We start from the raw sequence: 23109 nt of genomic DNA, 5'->3' as shown, positions 1-23109 counted from the left end.
ATTAATTATTCTGATGTCAATACAGAGTTAAAAAAATCTGAATTATTGAGTTTATCTTTTGGATGTTGATTTATCTAGAAATGAATGTAAGTCAAACACTACAGCACTCTGGCTTTCTTGTCGCCATGCAGGCCTATATGAGATAAAACAACATCCGGTGTAAACAATAACAAACTAAGTCACGCCCACTGCTGCCAAATTTGAATTTCAAATAGAAATAAAAGCCCTGCTTCAAATGTTTCAATACAAATTACAGCTAAGAAAAAAATTTCAGTATTATTTAATTTGTGACCAAAGGTGCACACTGTTGAGAAAAACAAGCATGACATAAAATCTGATGATAAAAAAATTTCAGTATTTTAGTATTTTTGAATAACTCTCTGCAATCTAAATGTGGCCAGAAAAATCAAATATACCACCATTTTTTCATTGGCTGCTATTCATACTCCTATGTCCTCCTTTAAAACCATTTAAAATACACAAGAAAGCTTGAATAAATGCACTATTTTAAATTCTCCTAAAGAGCAGCAAAACAATGATAAGTTATAATTATAAATGGAAGCTTTATTGTACATTTCATAACGCCAAGCATTAGAGATAACACACAATTTACAATAAAAGTTTCAATCAGGAATTAATACAAAAAAGTCCGCCGAAACATGGCTGCAAAATTGCCGACAAGGCGTTTAACAATATACAATTAATCAATAAACACTAAAAATAAAAGACACATTTATGTTCAAATATTATAAGTCTATTTTTTTCAAAAACATTATGCAAAATGAACTAGAGGTACTGTGAGCAATTAGCTCACTAAATGATACTCTCCCCGTCTCCCATACTAGTATAAATATAATGACATTGTCCATGTTTTTGCTATGAGAAACCCACAATATGTGTCGGATCAAAAAGTAAAAAAGATGTGCACAATGGTAAAATGTAATAAAGATTTGTGAAAGTTTCATCAAATTTCATTCAGTGGTATGAGAAGAGTTGCGGATAAGAGATGGTTACCCTAAACCGTAACAGACAGACGGACGTAGATATCGATAACTCTTTTCAAGCGTGTTGCTCTTTAAGTAGTATAAGCATCCTGGCCGGGCAGGTCAACTGAGTGCACTTTTGGGGGTGAGGAGGATAGCTGGGTCAAGCGAGTGCAGCCCCTGGGGGATAGCTGGGTCAAGGGAGTGCAGCCCCTGTGGGGGGGATAGGCGGGTCAATGGAGTGCAGCCCCTGTGGGGGATAGCCGGGTCAATTCAGTACATATGTTGCATCATCTTTTTATATCTATTGCATCATCTTTTTGATACCTGTTGCATCATCTTTTTGATACCTGTTGCATCATCTATAAGGGGAGTGTGTAGTGCAGATTAGACGGGTCTAGGGGAGAGCCTGGTCAATTCATTACATATAACCCCCTAAATACGGGGTGTTTACACTGTGTATACATTTTACTATACGCTGCTACTACGATTCATAACGCTGCTACTACGATTTTGGCAACAACTCAAGAATGTCATTATGACGTCACGCTTTCATTCACAGTCTAGACGGTCTAACCAGCCAAGCAGTTCAAACTGGATTTCCTCAAAACAATAACAAATAACAAAAGACCAAAGCAAAAGAACACAGCAATTTTATTCAGAATGAAAATACATCAATTCACTTTTTTCTTCTTCTGTGTCTTTTCTGTCATCAGAGATAGTTTCCTCTTGTGAGTAGTACTGGGGCCTGCAATCTCTCTGTTGTCTTCCTTTTTCTCTTTTTGTTTCCTTTCACTAAAGGTTTGGTCTGGTGGGTCCCTGAAATCTTGGGTTCCTGAGGCTTTTTCTCTAGTTTTTCTACTCCTTTTACTAACTGGTCTGTCTTCCTTCCTAGTTGGCGAATCTTTTGTATCACTTCTTTTCTAAAATCACCCATATCATTCTGAATTATCTGCATGATAATGCTCATTTGATTTAAGATACTGCACATCAAACTCCTGTCATCTACGTCCATACGATCCTGTGTTTCTAACACTTTCTCTGTTGTATTTTCCTCTGCCATATTTTACCTGTGTCTAATTCAGAATGCTAACGAAGAATGAACTTCAATGTCCAGCGCTGGTTTATATACCTTTACTGTTGCATCATCTTTTTATACCTGTTGCATCATCTTTTTTTATACCTGTTGCATCATCTTTTTTATACCTGTTGTATCATCTGTAAGGACCGTGTGCAAAAAATTAGGGCCGTGTGCAAAAATAGGTTGGACTTACCTTTTAATCGTACGGTGTACGATTTTGTACAAAGTCTAGTCAGCTAGCTTACCTATGCATTATAACGTCATACACTTGTAAAATTAAAGTTTCATTTTCACTTTTGTTTCTAAGAAGTGAACTTACATTATCAGAAAATGTAGGACAATCTCTTGTTTTTTCTCTCTTTTACTATGATGATTTTCCTGCTGTGAAGCTTTTCTTCTTTAAAGCTCAATTTCTCTATGACCACTGAAGTAAACATCCTGATCAGTGATGCATTCTTTCCATGTGAATGTTGAGACCGCGTTCATTTTTGAAATCTCCTTTCTGACAGACATATTCCACAGGTAAGTTTGTCTTAATTTTGTTTACATTTCCTTTGAAGGTCATCTTTGCATTTAATCATAATTATCATATGTAAAGTTCTGTTTTGAATGTAAATACTGTATTTCATATGATTTACAGTTGTATAACCTGCAAGTAACTCAGAGTGCATTTAATATTTCTATGATGGGTCATTCTATAATTGAATTTAAATCAGAAAAATGTTCACTAAATTTTGATAAAATACATGGTATCTTTTACATTTCTGTACCTTTTGTCTCTAAATTATTGCTTTACTTAAATTGTAAAGTGAGGTTAATTGTGTATCACTGTATTGTATGATTTTTTCAGGATCAGCTAAGATGTTATTTCACTGGATTATTTAATGGATAGACTTATTGGCCATATAGTTTGATATCTCTGGTAAGTTTGTCTTGTTTTTTAAATTGTTTACATTTCCTATGAAGGTCATCTTTGAACTTAAGTATGAATATATGGCACCTGATCCCACCTCTGATGTTTCGGAGGTCCGTGTTTGCTCTGCTCTTATTTTGTATATTTGTTTAATGGACGTTGAGATTGAATACTGTTCGTTACACTTTGTTGTTAAGGACACTTTGTCAAGGTCAAAGCATAAGATTATTGAGATGACTTCTTTGACAATAATTTGTAACTTACAAACTTCACATCATAAGTACACACTCAGATGAAGAATCAATAAGACATTTCTATAGAGTTTTTGGATCATTTACTCCTAGGTAAAAGTTAATTACTGAGATTACTGATTTGAATCCTTTAATGCAATAACTTAAACATTGTGTAATAACTTATAGACTTTATTAAAATTAGGTGCAAATTCTTAGGAAAGGAATGAAATGTTAATCAAACGTATAATGTACTATTACTATGTAATACCTTTGGTTTCTGTAAAAATCCTATATTCACTACTTAGATAAAGACCTGTATAATATATATTTTGAACTATGCTGAAGGGAAAAAAAGTCAAAAGCTCTCCCCTTCATTTCTTTCATATTCTGTCATACACAACAATAGATAAATTGCAGTCTTATAACAAGCTGATGTCTAATCAAATCCTAGAATTGATATTGGGATTTTCTGATAGTATGAGATCTTAAAAAAATAATTCCCAGACTTCAAAGTATATAAATGTGACTTTTATTTTTACTAATTCATATTGAAGACAGTTGTTATGTATGAGAAATATACATTTAAACCTTTTATTTTTCATCTTATTTCTACAACCCCTAACAAATTACATGGACACAGGTGCTTAAAAGCTAGCTTGTGTGTAATTATTACTTTCCTGGAACTGTAAATACATTTTGTTTGTGTATGTATGTTTCCTATTTTGAATTTATAAGGTCTCAATAGAACCCCCATAAAGATGTAAGTGTCCCCTGATCTGTGAATCTGATGTAATAATATCTTGAATATTTCTATCATCCCATAGACTTCATGCTTACTACACAGAACAGGTTAGATTAATTTGTCAGGGTCAAAGCATGAGATTATTGAGATAACTACCTTTGACAATAATTTGTAACCTGCAAACTTCACATCATAAGTAAAAGAAAGATTCGAAAATGATCTATAGATTTTTGGATCATTTTTCTCCTGGGAATAATTCAGTTGTCGAGACTTTTAACATTCTGTGATAACCTAGATACTTTATTTTAGCTCTATTTGGGTGGCATAGCATATTCTTTGGAAAGAATTGAAACTTAAATCATATACACTATGTTCTAGGGTGTTTAAAGACTATTTTTATGTAAAACTATTGAATTCTGTAAAAATCTTATAATCACTGCGTAGATAAAGACTAATGAAAGAGATTGTTTGTTAATTATATTGCATTGATGCACAAATATACTTTTAGATTTTTAATAGCTAGGGTTCATATTTCTTAATATGGAATGCTAAGTACTGTTAATTCATTTTTTTGTGAACAACGAAAACTAGTAGAAAAAATAATGTACATGATGTGTTATAAAAGCATGTGTAAACCGGATGACTTTATAATTGCTGGTTAAATCAATTAGGAATTTCATCTTTGTTACATTGTAAACATTTCTAAGTAGTGCACACATCAGAAACTCTTAAAATAGTGAGTATCAGGGTTTAACACAACATTTCCAAATGATTTTTGGACGCTTTTTATGTATCAATAAGACAAAACTGAATATCTGTTCACAGATGTTCCAAAAGGAAAAAAAACCACAAAGAAATGATTTGACATGTTCTTTATGTGATTAATGTAAAATGTATTTTAGAATTGTTCCCTAACATTTATCTTTTGCATAAATACATTTTTGTGGAGAATTTCTCATAACTTTGAAAAAAGTAGTCTTATTTTATAATATGGTTAACTTGAAATGTTGTAGACTTAAAAGTTGTACATGATGTGATACACATCATAAATATGTAACCATTTTATTTCAGGGCATTCAGCATATATTGTGTTTTTATCTTATATTCGTTTGTTCATGTAATCAATAATTTGAGATTACTCAACCAAAATTAGGTAATGCATGAGAGAATAGGCAAGAAAATCAGGTTTGAAAAATGGTTTTTACTATTTATAAGGGGTTCTTCTATATATCGAATCTTTAAGTAAATTCAGTCTATAAAATTAAGGTATTTCTGTATGAAATAAACTTGCATTTAAGCATTTTAAGTCAATTGTAAACATTACTTTAACCAGTTTTAAAAAATGATTAGATTCACTGTCAGCATGTTATTTCCTATAAAATAAATGAGAAAACAAACAATTTAATTTGAGTCAGTTACTTAATGTAAATAAGAAGCATTGGAAATTGGGAATATTTCACAAAGTTGATTGAGCATAATTAATTTATACAAAATTTTATTCACATAAGTGAATGACATGGGCAGCAGGCAAAGCCTATTTGAGCCTCTCCCTAAAGAGGATAATTGAGCATAATTCTTACTAAGACAGTTGGAGCTTTTTTATTTAAGCATTAAAGAAACCATTTCAAATTTCAATATACAAATCATGTTTAGTCATGCAGTATATAGTTTACACTTGCCAAAAAGTAAATGGTTATCTCAAATTCAGGATCAATCCAAAGATAAAAAAAAGGAATGAAAAAAATATATCTTTTTTTTATGTATCAAACATGTAGGTATTGCAGTAAATTCACTGTATTCATTTTTTTCTTTCTTAGTATGAATAGCTCTGATTTAGGAAATCAAAATACAAGAAGTAAATGAATTATGTCAAATGATGAAGGTATACACCAGAAAATGACATGAACAGAGAATTTAGTGTTTCCCTCAAATATGGTTGCCAAGGGATGTGAAATAAAAACAAAATGTGGATTCATTTATTAGGATTGAGACTTGTACATATTATGAATGATGGATACCATGACATTAAGAATGACAAGAAAGAAATAAGTTTGAATCAATTATATAAACAGTTTTTCATCCATACAGTCAAAATGAAGGGCATATATTTTTCTTTATTGGCATCAAGTAACAAACACTCACCCAATCCATTAAAATTTTACCCTTTGAAGAAAAGGAACCTTACTTGCTTTTTTAAGTTAACATTCATATTTTTGTGTTTGACAGGTAGAGCAATGGTTTCTATATAGTATAGTGAGAACTTTTTATTTAAGAATCATCAGATTGTTCTGATATTTTGATTAAAATAACTGCATGACATCAATTAATTTGTTCATACAAAGGAACATTTCTGCATAAGTAAGGGAAGTTGACGATAGAAAAGTTAAAGTCATCACGTGTATCATATAGCTTGGTTGTTAGATTACCATTAGTGTCTTTTTCAAGTAAAATATCCAAGTATGAAGCAGAAGTGTCGGACTCTGTGGTATCTTTTATCTCAGCAGTTCAGCAGGATATATCCTGTCGACGTAGGAATAGAAATTATCATTATGGAAATGTCCACCATTCTATTTACATCTAATTAAAATCAAACAACGTATTTGACAACAACAAGCAAGTTGATAAAACAAGAATATCAACAGTCTCGTTTAAAGTCATCATTTCGTAAATTCTATGGTCGATACAATGACCTTGTCAGCAAATACAATTTATCATTGAATGAAATGCTGACTGACGTTTTTCATAGCAATTGTTAGTCCATTATTTATACACTGAATTGACCACGGATTTTTTCCGTTATATCCTGATTATGACAACGAGCACACGGCGGGTGTGACCGGTCGGCAGGGGAAGCTCACTCCTCCATGGCACCTGATCCCACCTCTGATGTTTCGGAGGTCCGTGTTTGCTCTGCTCTTATTTTGTATATTTGTTTAATGGACGTTGAGATTGAATACTGTTCGTTATTTCCATATCCTTATGGTAAATCCCGAAATGCGAGTTCGTAAATTTGAAATCTCGATCCCCACTCAAATTTGACATCGGAAAGAAAAAAAATGTTTTATTTTTTTTTCTAAAGATTCAAAACATTGAGCGGAGGGTTTGTAAAAGTGAAAATAAAATAAATCATGGCCTTAAATATGTAATAAGATCATTAGCATATTTACCAGGAGCAAAGGATAAGATGTTCAAAGAATTCATGCATTTCACTTTATAATCATTAGGGCCCCACCCTAAAACAAAAACCCCTGACTCTAAGGCCATAAAATTCACAATTTTGGTAGAGGGACTCTTGCTTATCATAACTATGTACTTAGTTAGTTTATTTAATACCCAGGAGCAAAGAAGAAAATTTTCAAAGAATTCATGTATTTTCACTATATAATCAATAGAGCCCCGCCCTAACACCAGAACCCTGACCCCAGGGCTATGAATTTCACAATTTTGGTAGAGGCACTCTTGCTCATCATAACTATGTACTTATTTGGTTTATTTAATACCCAGGAGCAGAGAAGAAGATTTTCAAAGAAATAATGTATTTTCACTATATACTTATTTAGCCCCGCCCTAGTACTAGAATCCCTGACCCCAGGGCTATGAATTTCACAATTTTGGTAGAGGACTTAATGCTGATTACAATCATGCCAGCAGTTTGACTACTTGATGTCCAGGAGTAAAGAAGAAGATTTTTAAAGATTGCACTAATTTTAGTGGTTTTGGCCCTACCCCTCAGGCCCCATGGACCATGAAATTCAAAATTTTTGTTTCCCTTTACCCATAGATGCTTTGTGCCAACATTGGTTGAACTTGTTTGAGTGGTTTCAGAGAAGAAGCTGAAAATGTTCAAATGTTAACGCACGACAACGGACGAAAACAGATAGCAATAAGTCACCTGAGGAAAAAGTCACCTGAGTTTCCTCAGGTGACCTAACAATTCGAAGCAGCTAAAGACTCAACTGTTTTCTTTCGTTCTGATTCCGCTATTGCTGCCGTGAAAATTATGGCTGCCTTGTCATTCAAGTATGTCTCTCCAATGTCAATACCTTTTGCTTTATCTAACTCACAAAGCCACACATAGTCTCTTAATGGTCTGTTATTCTTCACCACTGCGTGTGCATTTCTGAATAATGACTGTAATCTAGTGATTTCTGCTTTCTGGAGCTAAAGAAGTGTCCTCCCTGCTTCTATTCCTTTTTTCTCTATATCTTATGTAGACATTGATTTCGACTTCACAAAGTCACAAGCTCTCATGTGAAAATTACTCTTTTCATAATCTATTACTGCTGATAATCGCGAATGAATGTATTTATATTATTTTGGCTTCGAAAAACCCCCCTCATAGTCGATACAATATTTGCAAGTCATTGAGGCCACGTTCGTTTCATTCACCTGATACTGTAGCCACGGACGACCCTTCTTCCACTTTTCATTGAACTACCTCTCTTTCCTGTGTTTCTCATTCTCCTTTTTTTCTCCTCACCGTTTTGTTTCTTCATCTTTTTCCCAGGTATGGCCCCATCAAAATATTTCAGACCCCAGACGGTTTGAGATGGCCGCGCAAAACTATGTATATATAACTTAACAATTACCTGAATTTAGAGTATCTTAACGTATTGTCAATTAATATGATAATTTCCATTCCTACGTCGACACGATTTATCCTGGTGAGCTTGAGATAAAAGATACCACCGAGTCCGACACTTCTGCTTCATACTTGGATATTTTACTTGAAAAAGACACTAATGGTAATCTAACTACCAAGCTATATGATAAACGTGATGACTTTAACTTTTCTATCGTCAACTTCCCTTACTTATGCAGCAATATACCTTCATCACCTGCATACGGAGTATTTATATCTCAGTTGATTCGATATGCTAGAGCATGCTCTACGTATGAACAATTTCTTAAACGGGGTAAATTATTGACAAGCAAGTTGATGAAGCAAGAATATCAACAGTCTCGTTTAAAGTCATCATTTCGTAAATTCTATGGTCGATACAATGACCTTGTCAGCAAATACAATTTATCATTGAATGAAATGCTGACTGACGTTTTTCATACCAATTGTTAGTCCATTATTTATACACTGAATTGACCACGGATTTTTTCCGTTATATCCTGATTATGACAACTAGCACACGGCGGGTGTGACCGGTCGGCAGGGGATGCTCACTCCTCCATGGCACCTGATAGTAGTAAGGACGGCTATACACTGGGGGTTAACAATAGAATCTATTGTTGTCATAGGACAATGGAGAATAATGGAATCTATTTATATAAGAAAACAATGGAGACATGTATGACCTAATTTCATACATACATACGAAAGGTAAACAATGTATGACGTAATGTCATACAGTGGGGAGGGGGGATAGTGGATCTATTGTTAGAAACTTTATAACGAAGAGAGTGAATCTATTATGACGAACAACACAAGGACGATAAAGGTAACCGTGACGATGACCGAATTTATAAGTATGAATGAGGTAAAATAAGGAGGTAACTCCAATGTCGTATGGTTCAGTACCCTCACATTGTATTTGATCTAGATTTGGTTTACTTTGCGAGTACACATTAACTCAGGTTACATTGATATAACAAATCATCATGTCATATAACATTCGTGAATCTTTTATCATCACTGGTGGTTTAAATGAATGCGGGTTTAACCTATAATTTACACTGGGAGTACAATAAATCCAAGGTGAATCAAAGGGCGTTTAAGTGATTTGAAAAATACCTATTCCGAATGTAAAAGGGACGAATAATCTGACAGACTTTATACTTCAGTACCCTTAAATATCGCATCATCTATAAATGAATTACATTAACTCAGGTCACGTAATTTTTCGTTTTTAAAAACTTTTGAATTGTAATTGTGAAAATTCTTGCAATTAATAGCACAGGTTAAGAATATAACAAATAACCATTCCTAATGAATTTTTTTGTCTACTTTTGCACAGAAAGAGAATGCACAGATTTATATCTGTGGTACACGAGGGTTTAACCTATTAACCATAGTCGGATCCAATGCCAGCGCACTTGGCGTGCGCCCAACCCCCCCCCCCCCCCCCGTTTTTTCTCTTGATTTATTTTTTCTTCGAAAAAGATATTTGGCGTTTGTACAATATAATATTTTTTGTTACTTGATTTTCCTTTTCTTCGAAAAAGATATTTGGCGTTTGTACAATATAATAGTTTTTTTTGTTTGTCAAAAGGAAAATTCTGGAACGCACACCCCAATGGGAATACACAAAGGCTATTGCAAAGTAAGGGACAGACGATTTCTGTGTTATGCTCGAGTAACTTATTAAACAATAATACATTCAATATGTATCAAAAGGTGAGTACCGACTCACAGATCAGTGACCTGAAATACTTTTCTGACTGTAAAATGAGATACTGATATGGTTTTGTTTTTACGTTAATAAAAATATACCAATACCATTTAACTTTTATGTCATGTCTGCATGTTGACATGAAAGTTATTAATCTTCGAGTAGGGTAAAAATAATTAAAGATATTAAAAAAGTACACAGTTGGTAACACTTGTATTTTTTTTTATTAGGAAAAGACATAACATATTGTTTGCAGATCTCGCACTTGCTTCCTGCAAGTCAACGTGGCGCTGTCCATATACACAATGTACACTTACTCCCTGTAAGTGTAGGGAAAGGGAAGGGGCGGGTTATTCCACTAGGTTATTTCATCAGTATATTGAAGTATTAAATAAAATCTCAAAGCTAAATCACATGAATAAACTAAATTGTATGTGTACATACAGTACGTATAAAGTGAGGTCTTAATATAACGAAATAATTACCATTTCATTTTTCCCACTTCTTAGATTGTACCCTGCCTCCGTCAGTTCTAAATCCTCAATGTCTCCGCAAGCACCTTCTCGGTCTGTATACTCTTGAGCTCTTGCCCCCACCCACATCTCCACATCTCCTCCACATGCGCTGGGATCATTTTACTTACCGGTAATCGAACAGTGTGCATAAAACACTGGATATTACTTTCTATTTTGTGACTTCGTTCTCGTGAATTATGTATGTTATAAGACGTCTTTCAGACTTCCGCATTTCCTCGAATCTGTGTAAACACACATACAGCTATGTGTAAATGTAGGTGTAAAGTTTGCCGCATCATATTATCTAAAACGCTGATTGTTAATAAAAATGGGGATGTTCAATTATAATAGCCAATTGATAGCCACCATCAATAATTAATTTGATAATCATATTCCTCTGTCACTACTGTACATGTGTACACTTGTGTACAATTTTTTTTCGCATACAAGATTATATCATGGCTTTCTTTAAAACCTTCAACTCCTATGGGATTTAAGTTATACGTTTTAAGAACAAAGACTTAGTGAAAAACATACAAATTCCTATATTTTTAAAGGGACTGCCATTTTATTCCAAAAAGGGGGTGGGACCGGGAGGGGGGGGGGGTTAGATCTAAAAATGTTGAAAATAAATATGTCCCAGACAGGATAAAAAAAATTAAACTGCCCCAGACCAGTGTTTCCCCTCAAATAATTTTTTTAGCTTTTCAGACATTTTTCTGTAGGGAGGAAAATAAATAATCTGTCCTTCATCTTATTGGAAATAAATATTAGTAGACCTGTCCTTTACTGACATGAAAAGAAATTAAAAAAATAATGACTTGGGAAAACTTGCCACCCCCCCCCCCCTCTTCCCTTCACAATAAAATGGTGGTCCCCTTTCTTGTTTTGAATCAATTAGGGGGGCCTTTAATCTCCTTTGTAGTTACTTTTATTAAGAAAAACAAATTAACACAATGTACATGCTGGAAATAAAAACTTGATGGACATTGGCACCCGCCACACAAATATATGCAAGTCAAGATTATCAAATCTTAAAAGCCTTTTCAACACCTGTACAGTAAGTACATGTTTATGAAAAAGTCAAATAATTTTTTATGAAGAAATTTTATTTCATTAACAGCTTTTCAAATTAAGATAGACTGTACAAGGAATACTGGGCAGCTGCAATTTTTTCCCATGACTTCATGTTCTTGTGGATGAAATCAATTCTGAAAATACATGTATGAGAAAATCAGGACTTACATGTAGTAACATAACATTATTGAGAGTAAATTGGTGTTTAAAATTGTATTAAATTCAGATCAATGCATGAAAACAAGCATTGGATGCATAATTAAATGTTTGCAATTCTACTGTTATATTTTAATGTTTTCCAGGAATATTGCATGGTAATTTGGTTTATAGCTAATATGGAGCATACCATTTTCCTTGCATAATGGATTAACTTGCTGTCTGATCATGAATGATTCCATTGGTTTTATTCTTTAGGAATATCTGCAACACATTATATATGCTATTGGTATGAGATTACTAAATAAAATACACTGTAAAATAAAATCACTTTACATTTGACAAAACAATTCATGATATATTGTATACTGTAGTGAATTAATGAAATTCATATGAAAGCTAAATGGAAACAAAGTTGTATTACAAAACTCTTCTGGGAAATTAAAACCTCCGACATTAACAAGAATTTAACAAATGATTAGAATATGAAAAAAACATTCTTTCATCTTTATCAGAATGAAAAATAAATATAGGCCTAATCATGCACACATGCATGGTAAAAAAAAATGTGAAATGCTTTATAAGTGTACATACCCTGTGGGGAAATGGATGTATTTTGTATTTATTTATACTTCAAGCCTTGATCTCTTGACTGCTACAAAAATAAAAGTATTGTATGTCATATGATTTAAAAAAAATAATTATGTATAAATTACAGAAATTAATTGACTTAAAAATTGACATGAAATCAAACTAAAACAAGATGTGTTTGTAAAACACTGATGCCCCCGTATGGCAACATAGCTTTTATTTAATGCAAATTTAATTAATTGGTACCAAAAGTAGGGTATTGGAACTGGAAAACAATTGTGAAATTTGAAAGTAAGCTAATGTTAAGGTTTTTAATAAGTACAAAAATCTACAAGGTCAAGGTCAAAAGTTCAATGTAATTAGTATGAAATGAAAGGTCTTGCCACATAAAATACTTATGTAGAGCATGAAAGCCCTAGCCGTAACCGTTCAGAAGTTATGGTTAACGTTCAATTTCTTAAAAAGTAGGTCAAACTCCAAAGTGAAGGTCAAAAGATCAAAGTTGTTGTTATCAAATGAAAGATCTTGTCATAAGGATCAAATATGTAAAGTATGAAAGGAACTAGCCCTCAGTCTTTAAAAGTTATGGTCAAGGTTTGCTTTTTTAAAGTAGGTCAATCTCAAAGGTCAAGGTCAAAGGGTCAAGGATTTTCATATCCAATGAAGGGTCTTTTCACAAGGATTACACATATGAAGTATAAAAGCCCTATCTCTTAATGTTCAAAAGTTATGGCCAAGGTTAAAGTTTTTCACAAGTACGAAAATCTACAAGGTCAAGGTCCAAGGGTCAAGGTTGTTGGTATCCAGTGAAAGGTCTTTTAACAAACATTACAAATGTGAAGTCTAAAAGTCCTGGTGTCTACTGTTCAAAAGATATAGCCAAAGTAAAATTTTAAATTGTTTCTTAAAAAGTAGGTCAACATCAAAGTTCAAGGTCAAAGGGTCAAAGTTATTGTTATCGAATGAAAAGTCTTGTCATGAGAATCAAATTGGTAAAGTATGAAAGCACTAGCCCTAACTCTTTAAAAGTTATGGTCAAGGTTTGCTTTTTTAAAGTAGGTCAAGCTCAAAGGTCAAGGTCAAAAGGTCAAAGATCTTCATATCCAATGAAGGGTCTTCTCACAAGGATTACATACATGAAGTATGAAAGCCCTATCCCTTACCGTTCAAAAGTTATGGTCAAGGTTAAAGTTTTTTCACAAGTATTAAAAACTACAAGGTCAAAGGGTCAAGGTCGTTGGTATCCAGTAAAAGGTCATTTATCAAACATTGAATATGTGAAGTATATATGCCCTGGTGTCTACTGTTCAAAAGATATGGCCAAAATAAAATTTTAAAATTTTCATGTAAAAGTGGGTCAAACTCCAAGGTCAAGGTCAAAAGGTCAAATTTGGTGGTACCCAAAGAAAGGTCTTGTCACAAGGAATACACATATGAAATATTAAAGTCATAGCTCCACTAAATCAAAAGTAATGGACAAGGTTAAAGTTTTTGCGGACAAACAGACAAACAGAGAGACAGACAGACACGACAAAAAGTATATACCCCCAAACTTCGTTTACGGGGGCATAAAAAATAAATATTTTATACCCCATTAATTTAGAAATTCTAAAAATTTAAAACCATAGATCTAAAGTGGAGGTTATTTGTTTTCATCACAGTGATACAAATAATATTTTTAACATTTATATGTAGCATGTTTGTATGCCAAAAAGACAACAACATTACATGTTCAGTAAATCATTGTCAACACATTGACTGCAGCAATGAAATTTCAAATTTAATTTAGTCTAAGTTTGTATTACTGTTGAACCCCCTTTTAAAACATAAAACTCAAAGAAAATAAGCTAATCGACTCTATATTTAGTAAAATTACATTTTTAAATTTCTAGTTAAACAAAATGATCAACTTTTTGTGGGCTGTTGGGAGGTTGGGACACACTGCACTGCATTAGTTTTTCACTGACTGTAAAAATACATCTAAATAAACACGTACACACTCGCGATAGTTTTTTTTCTTCGATGTTAAAAGAAGCTTATCTACATATTAATGTACATACATGTGCATACATACCTGGGCTGAATGCACTGCAGTGATGGATCTAGGGAGCTGGTGCAGATCGTCTCACTTTTCCATAATTTTCTGTAATAATTTCCTCATATTCTTGTAATAGGGATAAACAATGCATTGTCTCTTATCTTATCCCTATTTTCTTTAAAGAATGTCTGATTTTTGCATTTAAATCCACTGCATATCTCAGCTGATGTCGCCACGTTTTTAGATGTTAACAACATTCCGTGTCATCGAGTGCAAGCGCTGGGCTGAAGCCGAATGCAGCCAAACGGCACACAAGAAAGAGAATATTTTAAAAAAACATGCCATTCTATATAGGAGAAAATCACTAATAATTATTTATTTAGACATGGAAATATTGCCGTTTAATACATATTCTAGCAAATATCGGTAAATAGTTATATTGAGCTCTATTTCCTTATAAAGATCAATCAGGGCGGAGCAACTGTCGTGACGTCAAACCTCATAATGACCTCATTACCATATTTTTTCCATGGGTTGCCTTAACCGTACTGCGCATTGCGCGAACGAGTGGTGTCAATGGGAGTAGTAACATTGTGTGCCCGAGTGGTGTCAATGACAGAAGTAACATTGTCCAGGGTATCACGTTTCTGAGTAGACTCAGTCATGTACTGTATAGTGTATAGTGTACTGGACTGAGCCGTATGTGTTAGTACACGATTTGAGGACACATTATAATTTGCAATTGAAGTTTGTGCATTTTGTTTGTGTCTCTTTGTGAATACAGAGAAAGGTCCAGACTTGTGAGTGTTGACGGAAAACGAAGTAGTCGCTTTTGTCATGAGGTCGGTCACGTTGTGACGAAGCGAAGTGTTGAAATCTAGAGTCAATTGAAAAATGCAAGTCAGCAGTGAACAAAAATAAAAATAAAACTAGATACGATCTCGTTGCGAGCAACGAGGGGTCTTCCGTCCGACTCTGAAGTAAAAAACGAAAAATCTAGCAGAAAAGTGACAAAAAAAATTCAGACAGATTCAGACATTCGCGGGAGCGAACCCAGAACGCCCGCGTGACAATCCGACGCACTAACCATTCGGCCATTGAAAACATCGCTTCAAATTTTTAAATACGAAAATCTCGAGATTGCCTTTTTTGATTCTAAAACAAATTGCATATTTTGCATTCGCAAAAGAGTCACTGTAAGGATATTTAATATCAAAGAAAAATATTGGAAAACAAAAAAGTTTAAAAATTGCGGGTTTTTTAAATTCGCTTCCGGTATCGACCGGAAGCACTGACGGAAGATTTGAAAGTATAGTGCAAAACTACAACATGTCATCTATTAGTCCTAAAAATAACAACATTCTAGATTTTGTAGTTTTTGAGTTTTTGTGTCGACAAAATGGTCACTAAAAATTCGATTAATGGTCGATAACTTCCGACCGGAAGTTATTTTTCAAAAATTAAAAAAATGTATCAGGATTTGATCATGATTCATCATCTCTGAAAATTTCAAAGAAATCCGTCCACGCATCTCTGAAAAATCGTCTGCACAAAAATTGGACGAAGAAAAATAATAATAAAGTGCCGCGCCACAACATGATACGCCTGTCAAAAAAATTTTCTTGAACAGTTTAGGTGCAAGGAAATCACATCAACCTTGATTCGATGATTTGTCATTTATCCATCCCCTGTGATGTAGGCATCAATTATAATAAATATTACATCACTGATAGATTTCTGTGCTGGTTGTGTTAGACCTTGTCAGATGCCCATCATCAAATTAGTCTTAACAACTTAATCTATACCAAATTAATTTTGAAAAAAAAGGCTGGCCATCAAACGACATATGTTATAAACTGACCAGCAGTTCTTCTGTCTAATCCCCAAAGGGCTGCTTAATCAGAGCGACTGAGATACATGTAGCTAGCCTTCCTACATTGAACTCATTAATTAATCTTTAACTGGATGCTTGTCTACTCATTACTACCAAGAGATGAATGGGTCTGCACTATAATTTTTTTTTTAAACATATAAAATACTCTCAGATTTTTTTTTTTGGTTGAGATTTAATGTCCGACAGATATTAGTATGTAATTCATATGGACATGCTGATTCAACCCCACCCCATAAAATTAGTTTTTAAATTAATGATATTACATAATATCAGATTAGTCTATTATGCAATATCAAATTAGTTTTAATTACTTTTCATCAAATTCATTTCAAAACTTAAGGTAGTCAACAAGAGCTATTTTTAATCAAACAGGCTTACCCATTTGCCCAATTCTCAAGGGATATAGATAACGCTAATGCTCTGTCAATAGCTCCTCGCACTCAAAACCCATTAATTTCTCTCTAATTTGACATGCAATTTTCTGTTATCAAAACTCTTCTTGACCAGTGCTTGATAATTACACTCATGGGAGACATGGGATTTCTCTAACATACATTATATTTGTTTTATATTGCTGTCAAGTATATGCTTAAAAAAAAATAACTATTTTCTTGATTTAACACTTTTTAATAAGAACAGTGCAATACTCTTACATTATTTGGGATGTGTAAATGAATAGTAAAAAGACACATTTTTTTTTTAAATCCACTTAAATTAAAGGTCACAGTGACCTTGAAATAGGTCGCGACACACCTTCTACCTAAGATGCATAAACTGGCCAAGTTTGATGATTGTAGGTCTTATGGTTCTCTAGTTATGGGCCGGAAAGGATTTTTTCATATTTGGCTATAACTTCTTAATTAAAGGTCAGAGCGACCTACTTTTTGTGTGCGACACACCCTCTACCCAAGATGCATCATATGACAAAGTTTGGTAATCCTAGGCCTAGTAGTATTAAAGTTATGAGCCGGAAACGAAAAAGCTAACAGACAGACGGACAGACGGACGGACACGAAGCCTATAACATAATACGTCCCGTCTTAAGACGGGCGTATAATAATAGTGAAAAAGAAACAATAGAATAATAGAAGGGTCTTCCGTTGGAGACGGAAGACCCTAATTAAACTAATAAATGAGAAAACACAGAAAAAGACTGTACTTACCCATTTCTTGCTGTGACGGCATTGTAGTGAGTTCTGAAAATAAGAAATTAAGAGATCTACAAATCGTAAAAGTATCCCAACTGCCTTTCACCTAAAACTGGGAATGTAATAAATTTACTGAATAAGTGAAATATTGAATATAGGTAACATAACAGGACAGACAGGTTTGTTTGCAAGAAAGTCGCAAGCCATTGTGTCTTTTCCTGGGAAAAATCAGATCAAAGATCTATAATTTTGCAACCTTAGCTAAAATCTTGTGGTTTTGATTGGCTTGAACTGACAGTGGGCGGAGTTTTCCCACGGCAAGTGTATATGATTACATCAGCTAGACTCATTCGTAACTACTCGGCCATTTCACATCCTAACGTATTTCCGATTACGAATAATGTGTAGAAAAGTATGGAATACATAACAGTAAAATTATTTTAAAGGAAAAAAAGGAAAGAAAATATGAATAATTTAAGTACATTTGTATCAGATAAGCGAGTGAAATAGAAATGGGTTGAAATGAAGGAAAAATTTGATACTGTCGTCAAATGACATGATTAAATTTGTTTAACTGATTAAGTTTGACATCATTAATGAGATAATCTGGAAATATCATCGTACCGACCCGTATGACTGTGAAAAATATGTCAGGTTACCGTGATCTCAATAGAAGGTGATGATTTCAAAATTCGTTACACCCTCTTGCTATAGTCATTGTACGAAAAGTTATTTTTAAAATTTCTACCCAAACAATGAAAAGAATCACATGGTTATTTTTTTTCTTATAAAAACTGAGTGAACACCTCAGAACTTCACTCTGGTTCCAATTATAACAGGGATATGGCATCATACAAGTAAGTGTATTTTCATTAAAACTTGCGCGATTTTTTTTTAAAAAGAAAACTATTTCATTATTTCTTTTTTTAAGTTGCACTTGTGAAAAAAGAGAGGAGATTTTAAAACTTCTTAATTATATCATGGAAGATATAAAGACTATTGAGTGTCCGTGAGTTGTTATTATTTTTTTCTATTCTTTTTTTTTGGGGGGGGGGGGGGGGGTTTGCTACCGTTTTTCTGCTTATTTTTTTTTTAATTTTAAATTAAATCAGTATGAATCATTTACTTTAGATGTGAATTATTTTTATCTTAGAATGGCACTACGAATGCATAAGAGGAAAACGTTTTTCAGGTATTGAGATTATATAATTACGTGTGAAGAAATTTATTGTTTTATTTTTACTCACACTTTATTAATTTTTATAATTTATTAATTTTTTTTACATTTAGTCTGTAAATTTCATTACAGTACGCCTGATGTTTCGTGAGTGTATTAATTCAATCCTTACTTTAATAATTTCCTCATTCTTATTTATTTTTTACGTACTTAAAAAGAAAAAAGGGGGAAAAAAAATTAATTTTGTCTTAAATATTTTTTATTAGTCCTTAGTCCTGTGGGGAAAAAGTCCAGCAAAAATGGGTTAGTATATTACAAGAGTATTTATAATCCTTTTTTTTTATTTTGGAAAAAATAAAATTACGCAGAAAAAAGGATCACAAAAGTATTATTAAAATATAGTCAGATAGATAAATAGTTAGATCAGACAAATAAATATCTTTTTTCCTTTTAGACCGCCGAACGCACCACGACATCAGCCGTTAGTATTTTATACTTTTCTTAAAAAAAAAAATTTATTGGGATTCCTTTAAACTAATACATGATTTTCTTAAACGTTTATTTTTTTATTAAATAAAAAAAGTTTCTGGCTATTCCTGCCTCCTCCGTATCATCGGAAAGGGTCTTCAGCCTTGGGGGACAAATTGTTTCTAAAAAGCGATGCAGACTAAGCCACAATAACGTGGATCTCTTTATTTTTTTTTAAATAAAAACATCAAGTATTGGTAATTTGGTAGATCATGTGCTTACTTTACTGTTAATCTAGTCATTGTCAAACCTTTTTAGTTTTTAATCACTTTTTATTAGCAAATATGTTTTAAAAATTCTGTTTCTTTGTTATTTGTACAACAAAAAGTTGTCTTCAGAATAAACTTGATAAAATTTTATTTTTAGTTTGTTCCATAAATGATAAATGCTATCAATCAATCAATCAATCATTCTTTATTTCCTCCTCATGGAAATATATGAACTATGATATACAATTAAATAAATATTACACTAGTTCCAATTAAACAGATAAACATACAAATATGAAAAACACAAAAAGACAATATATGAGAAAACATACATATAAACAGAACAGAAACATATTTACAAGACCTTTAAAGGACTGCTGAGGATGGGAAGGAAAATGGAAAAAAAGGGGGGAGTTACACGTTATTTTGTGCCTGACAGCGTTAAGGAAGTGCCCTGTTGTAGTGCGCGGCTGCACTTCGAACAAAGTTAAAATTTAATAACCGAAAAGATTCATTGCCTGATTCATAATTTGTATGGCGTCCCAATAGGGCTAAAACCCACTCATTTTCGGTTAAGCCACACAGCTCTGCGGATAGACGTACGTCAAAACAGTTCGTGATCACATTCCACCAGTTGTTTCTTACTTCACTGGTTGCAGGGCATGTACACGTGGAATGTTGAAAAACATTAGAGAATGTTCTTCCACAAATGACACAGTTTTGGAGATGTTCCTTTGAGCATGAGTAGGTACATAGTTTACAGATGAACTTGCAGAGTTCAATTTCTTTGTAATTTTCGGCTATATCCCAGATAGAAAAGGGTTTCGAGTCCGAGAAAATTTGTGTGAAGGAATTAAAATCAGGGTCGTGAGACATTCGTATTTGGCGCTGAGAGATGTGTGAAGCCGTGACACTGCCGCGTACCATTTTCTTCCAAGCAGATTTCATAGGGAAAGAGCCATCCTCCAGGAATTTCCATAAATAGGAGACAAGGTTGTATGATTGGAGAGTCCTTATGATATTAGGAATGAAGCCAAATTGATCATCCGAGAGGTTGTGGAGATAAGAAAATAGTCTTACAAGAAATATTGATTTTGTTAATGTCTTTGGATTCAAACGAATTAATCTTCCAAAAAATAAAAGCTTACGTGCGTCAATTTCAGAGCATATGGGTAATACGTCAAAGAATGACTCGCACATGTCTGACCGGCACAATTTTGGTAAGTTGAGTGAGTTTTTGCAAATAAAGTGTTGGAATGTGTTGAGTCGAACTTTATCCGCGGATGTCATATTGTTCCAGAGTTCACACCCGTAAAGTACTGACGGTAGAACGATCGTTTTGTACAAATGAGACATCGACTTGGCACTGGGTGAAAAAAGTGGTTTCCCATCATGGGAAACTTTATGGAAACCATATGGAAACCTCAAGTTTACATTATGTTTCCCAGTGGTTTCCGTAGCGGATGCTAGGTTATTCCGCCAAGTTTCCGTGACACGGAAACCCCCTACGCTCCGATTCCATAAGGTATCCCGAACCGCGGAAACCTCTGTAAACCTGAAGTTTCCCGAACATCCATGTAGTTTCCCGTAATGGGAAACCTGAAGATTCCACTGGTTTCCAGAATCAGGAAACTTGATGGAATCGGTGCGTAGGGGGTTTCCGTTGAATGGAAACTTGGTGGAATCTTAAGGTTTCCTTTTACGGGAAACTACATGGAAGCTCGGGAAACCTCATGATTCCCTAAGTTTACTTGACTCAGGAAACCATATGGAAACGGAGCGTAGTGGTTTCTGTGGAATGGAAACTTGATGAAATCTTAAGGTTTCCTTATACGGGAAACTACATGGAAGCTCGGGAAACCTCACGATTCCTAAAGTTTCCTCGACTCAGGAAACCATATGGAATATGAGCGTAGTGGTTTCCGTGGAATGGAAACTTGATGGAATCTTAAGGTTTTCTTATATGGGAAACTACATGGAAGCTCGTGAAAACTTATGATTCCTGAAGTTTCCTTGACTCAGGAAACTATATGGAACTTGTGTAGCACTTTCTGTGTGGCGGAAACTTGGTGGAATTATCTGGAGTCCCATTCCTAATGGAAATTACTGGGAAACTTCAAGATTCCCTAACTTTTCTAAAGGAAGCAATGTGAAATAAAGCGTATTCTTTTGAAAATCTATCAAAAAATTTATTACATGTAAAAGAAAAAAGCATTACCATTTTATATGTTTAATAATTTATTTGATGTACAAAAACTGTAACTGAATTTTTCAATGATATCAAAATATTAAATAAATTCATATATCTTAGATAAACAATGGAACAGTCTTTCACATTTAAGTCCATTCATAAGGGTCATTAAGTACTTCTTTCAACATCAGTTTCCTGGTTTTCTTCACATCACCTATGATCTGCAATATTCATACAAAATTATTATATGATGTCAGAATTATAATGCTTGAATATAACTTAGAAATCTGAAAGATCATCAATGTCCTTTAATATACCAATATCAACAAGAAATCTGTGAGCCAATGCTCACTAGTAATACCCCCGCTCTGATGTAAATAAGCACTATCATGTTAATAAACTGTTTACACAAGTTCAATTACAGGCAGATGAAGTTGACATCATATTCATATCAAAATTAAACCCACCATAGCTAATGAGAAAACTGCTTGGAAATTTGTTATGTATGAAACTGACAGACGCACAGACAAACAGGAAGTTGACATCAGATTTAAACAAAAATGTATCCCACCATATGGCATGCCTCAGAGAAGATTGTGTTAAAATTTCAAGCATCTACATTGAGTAGTTGCTGAGAAAACTGCGACGAAAATTTGTTATGTATGAAACGGACAGACGCACAGACAAACAGGAAGATGACATCAGATTTAAACAAAAATGTATCCCACCATATGGCATGCCTCAGAGAAGATTGTTTTAAAATTTCAAGCATCTACGGTGCGTAGTTGCTGAGAAAACTGCTCCGAAAATTTGTTATGTATGAAACTGACAGACGCACAGACAAACAGGAAGTTGACTTCGGATTTAAACAAAAATGTATCCCACCATATGGCATGCCTCAGAGAAGATTGTTTTAAAATTTCAAGCATCTATGATGAGTAGTTGCTGAGAAAACTCTTAACTGCGACGAAAATTTGTTTCGGATGGACACACAGCTACACAGACAGACGGACATACAGACACACAAGGGAAAAACAGTATACCCCCCTCTCCTTTGGAGCGGGGGTATAATAATTACTTTAGATGACCATTATACATATGATTTCAGCACTTAATGTATCTCTTTAATATTTAATGCTTTATGATAAGTGAAAAAAAAATAACATAATAAAAAATAATGTTTTCAGCCTTATTATGTCATTGAGAATATATTACTACATGTATCTCATACTAAGAACCCTGCTTTAAGTTTGATTAGTTTGAGAGAAAACATACCCTTTATAATAACAAAA

At 33.6% G+C, this 23109-nt stretch overlaps 1 protein-coding gene across 1 annotated transcript; it reads right to left on the bottom strand.

Annotated features, from left to right (window-relative positions):
- Positions 1–15209: 15209 nt before the first annotated feature.
- On the bottom strand, positions 15210–18076 carry LOC134265866 (uncharacterized). The gene is made up of 2 exons (XM_062748092.1): positions 17728–18076; positions 15210–15547 (listed from the first exon to the last, which is right to left on the bottom strand). Exons 1-2 carry the CDS (start codon positions 17747–17749, stop codon positions 15210–15212), a joined length of 360 nt encoding a protein of 119 aa, XP_062604076.1. The 5' UTR covers positions 17750–18076.
- Positions 18077–23109: the final 5033 nt, after the last annotated feature.

Source organism: Saccostrea cucullata, unplaced genomic scaffold, assembly GCF_032062105.1.
Source record: "Saccostrea cucullata isolate Sc308-1 unplaced genomic scaffold, CSIRO_AGI_Scuc_v1 ctg4611, whole genome shotgun sequence".
Classification (NCBI taxonomy): Eukaryota; Metazoa; Mollusca; class Bivalvia; order Ostreida; family Ostreidae; genus Saccostrea; species Saccostrea cuccullata.
The sequence above is the reverse complement of the archived record's forward strand: the minus strand, read 5'-3'. Positions and strand labels throughout refer to the sequence as shown.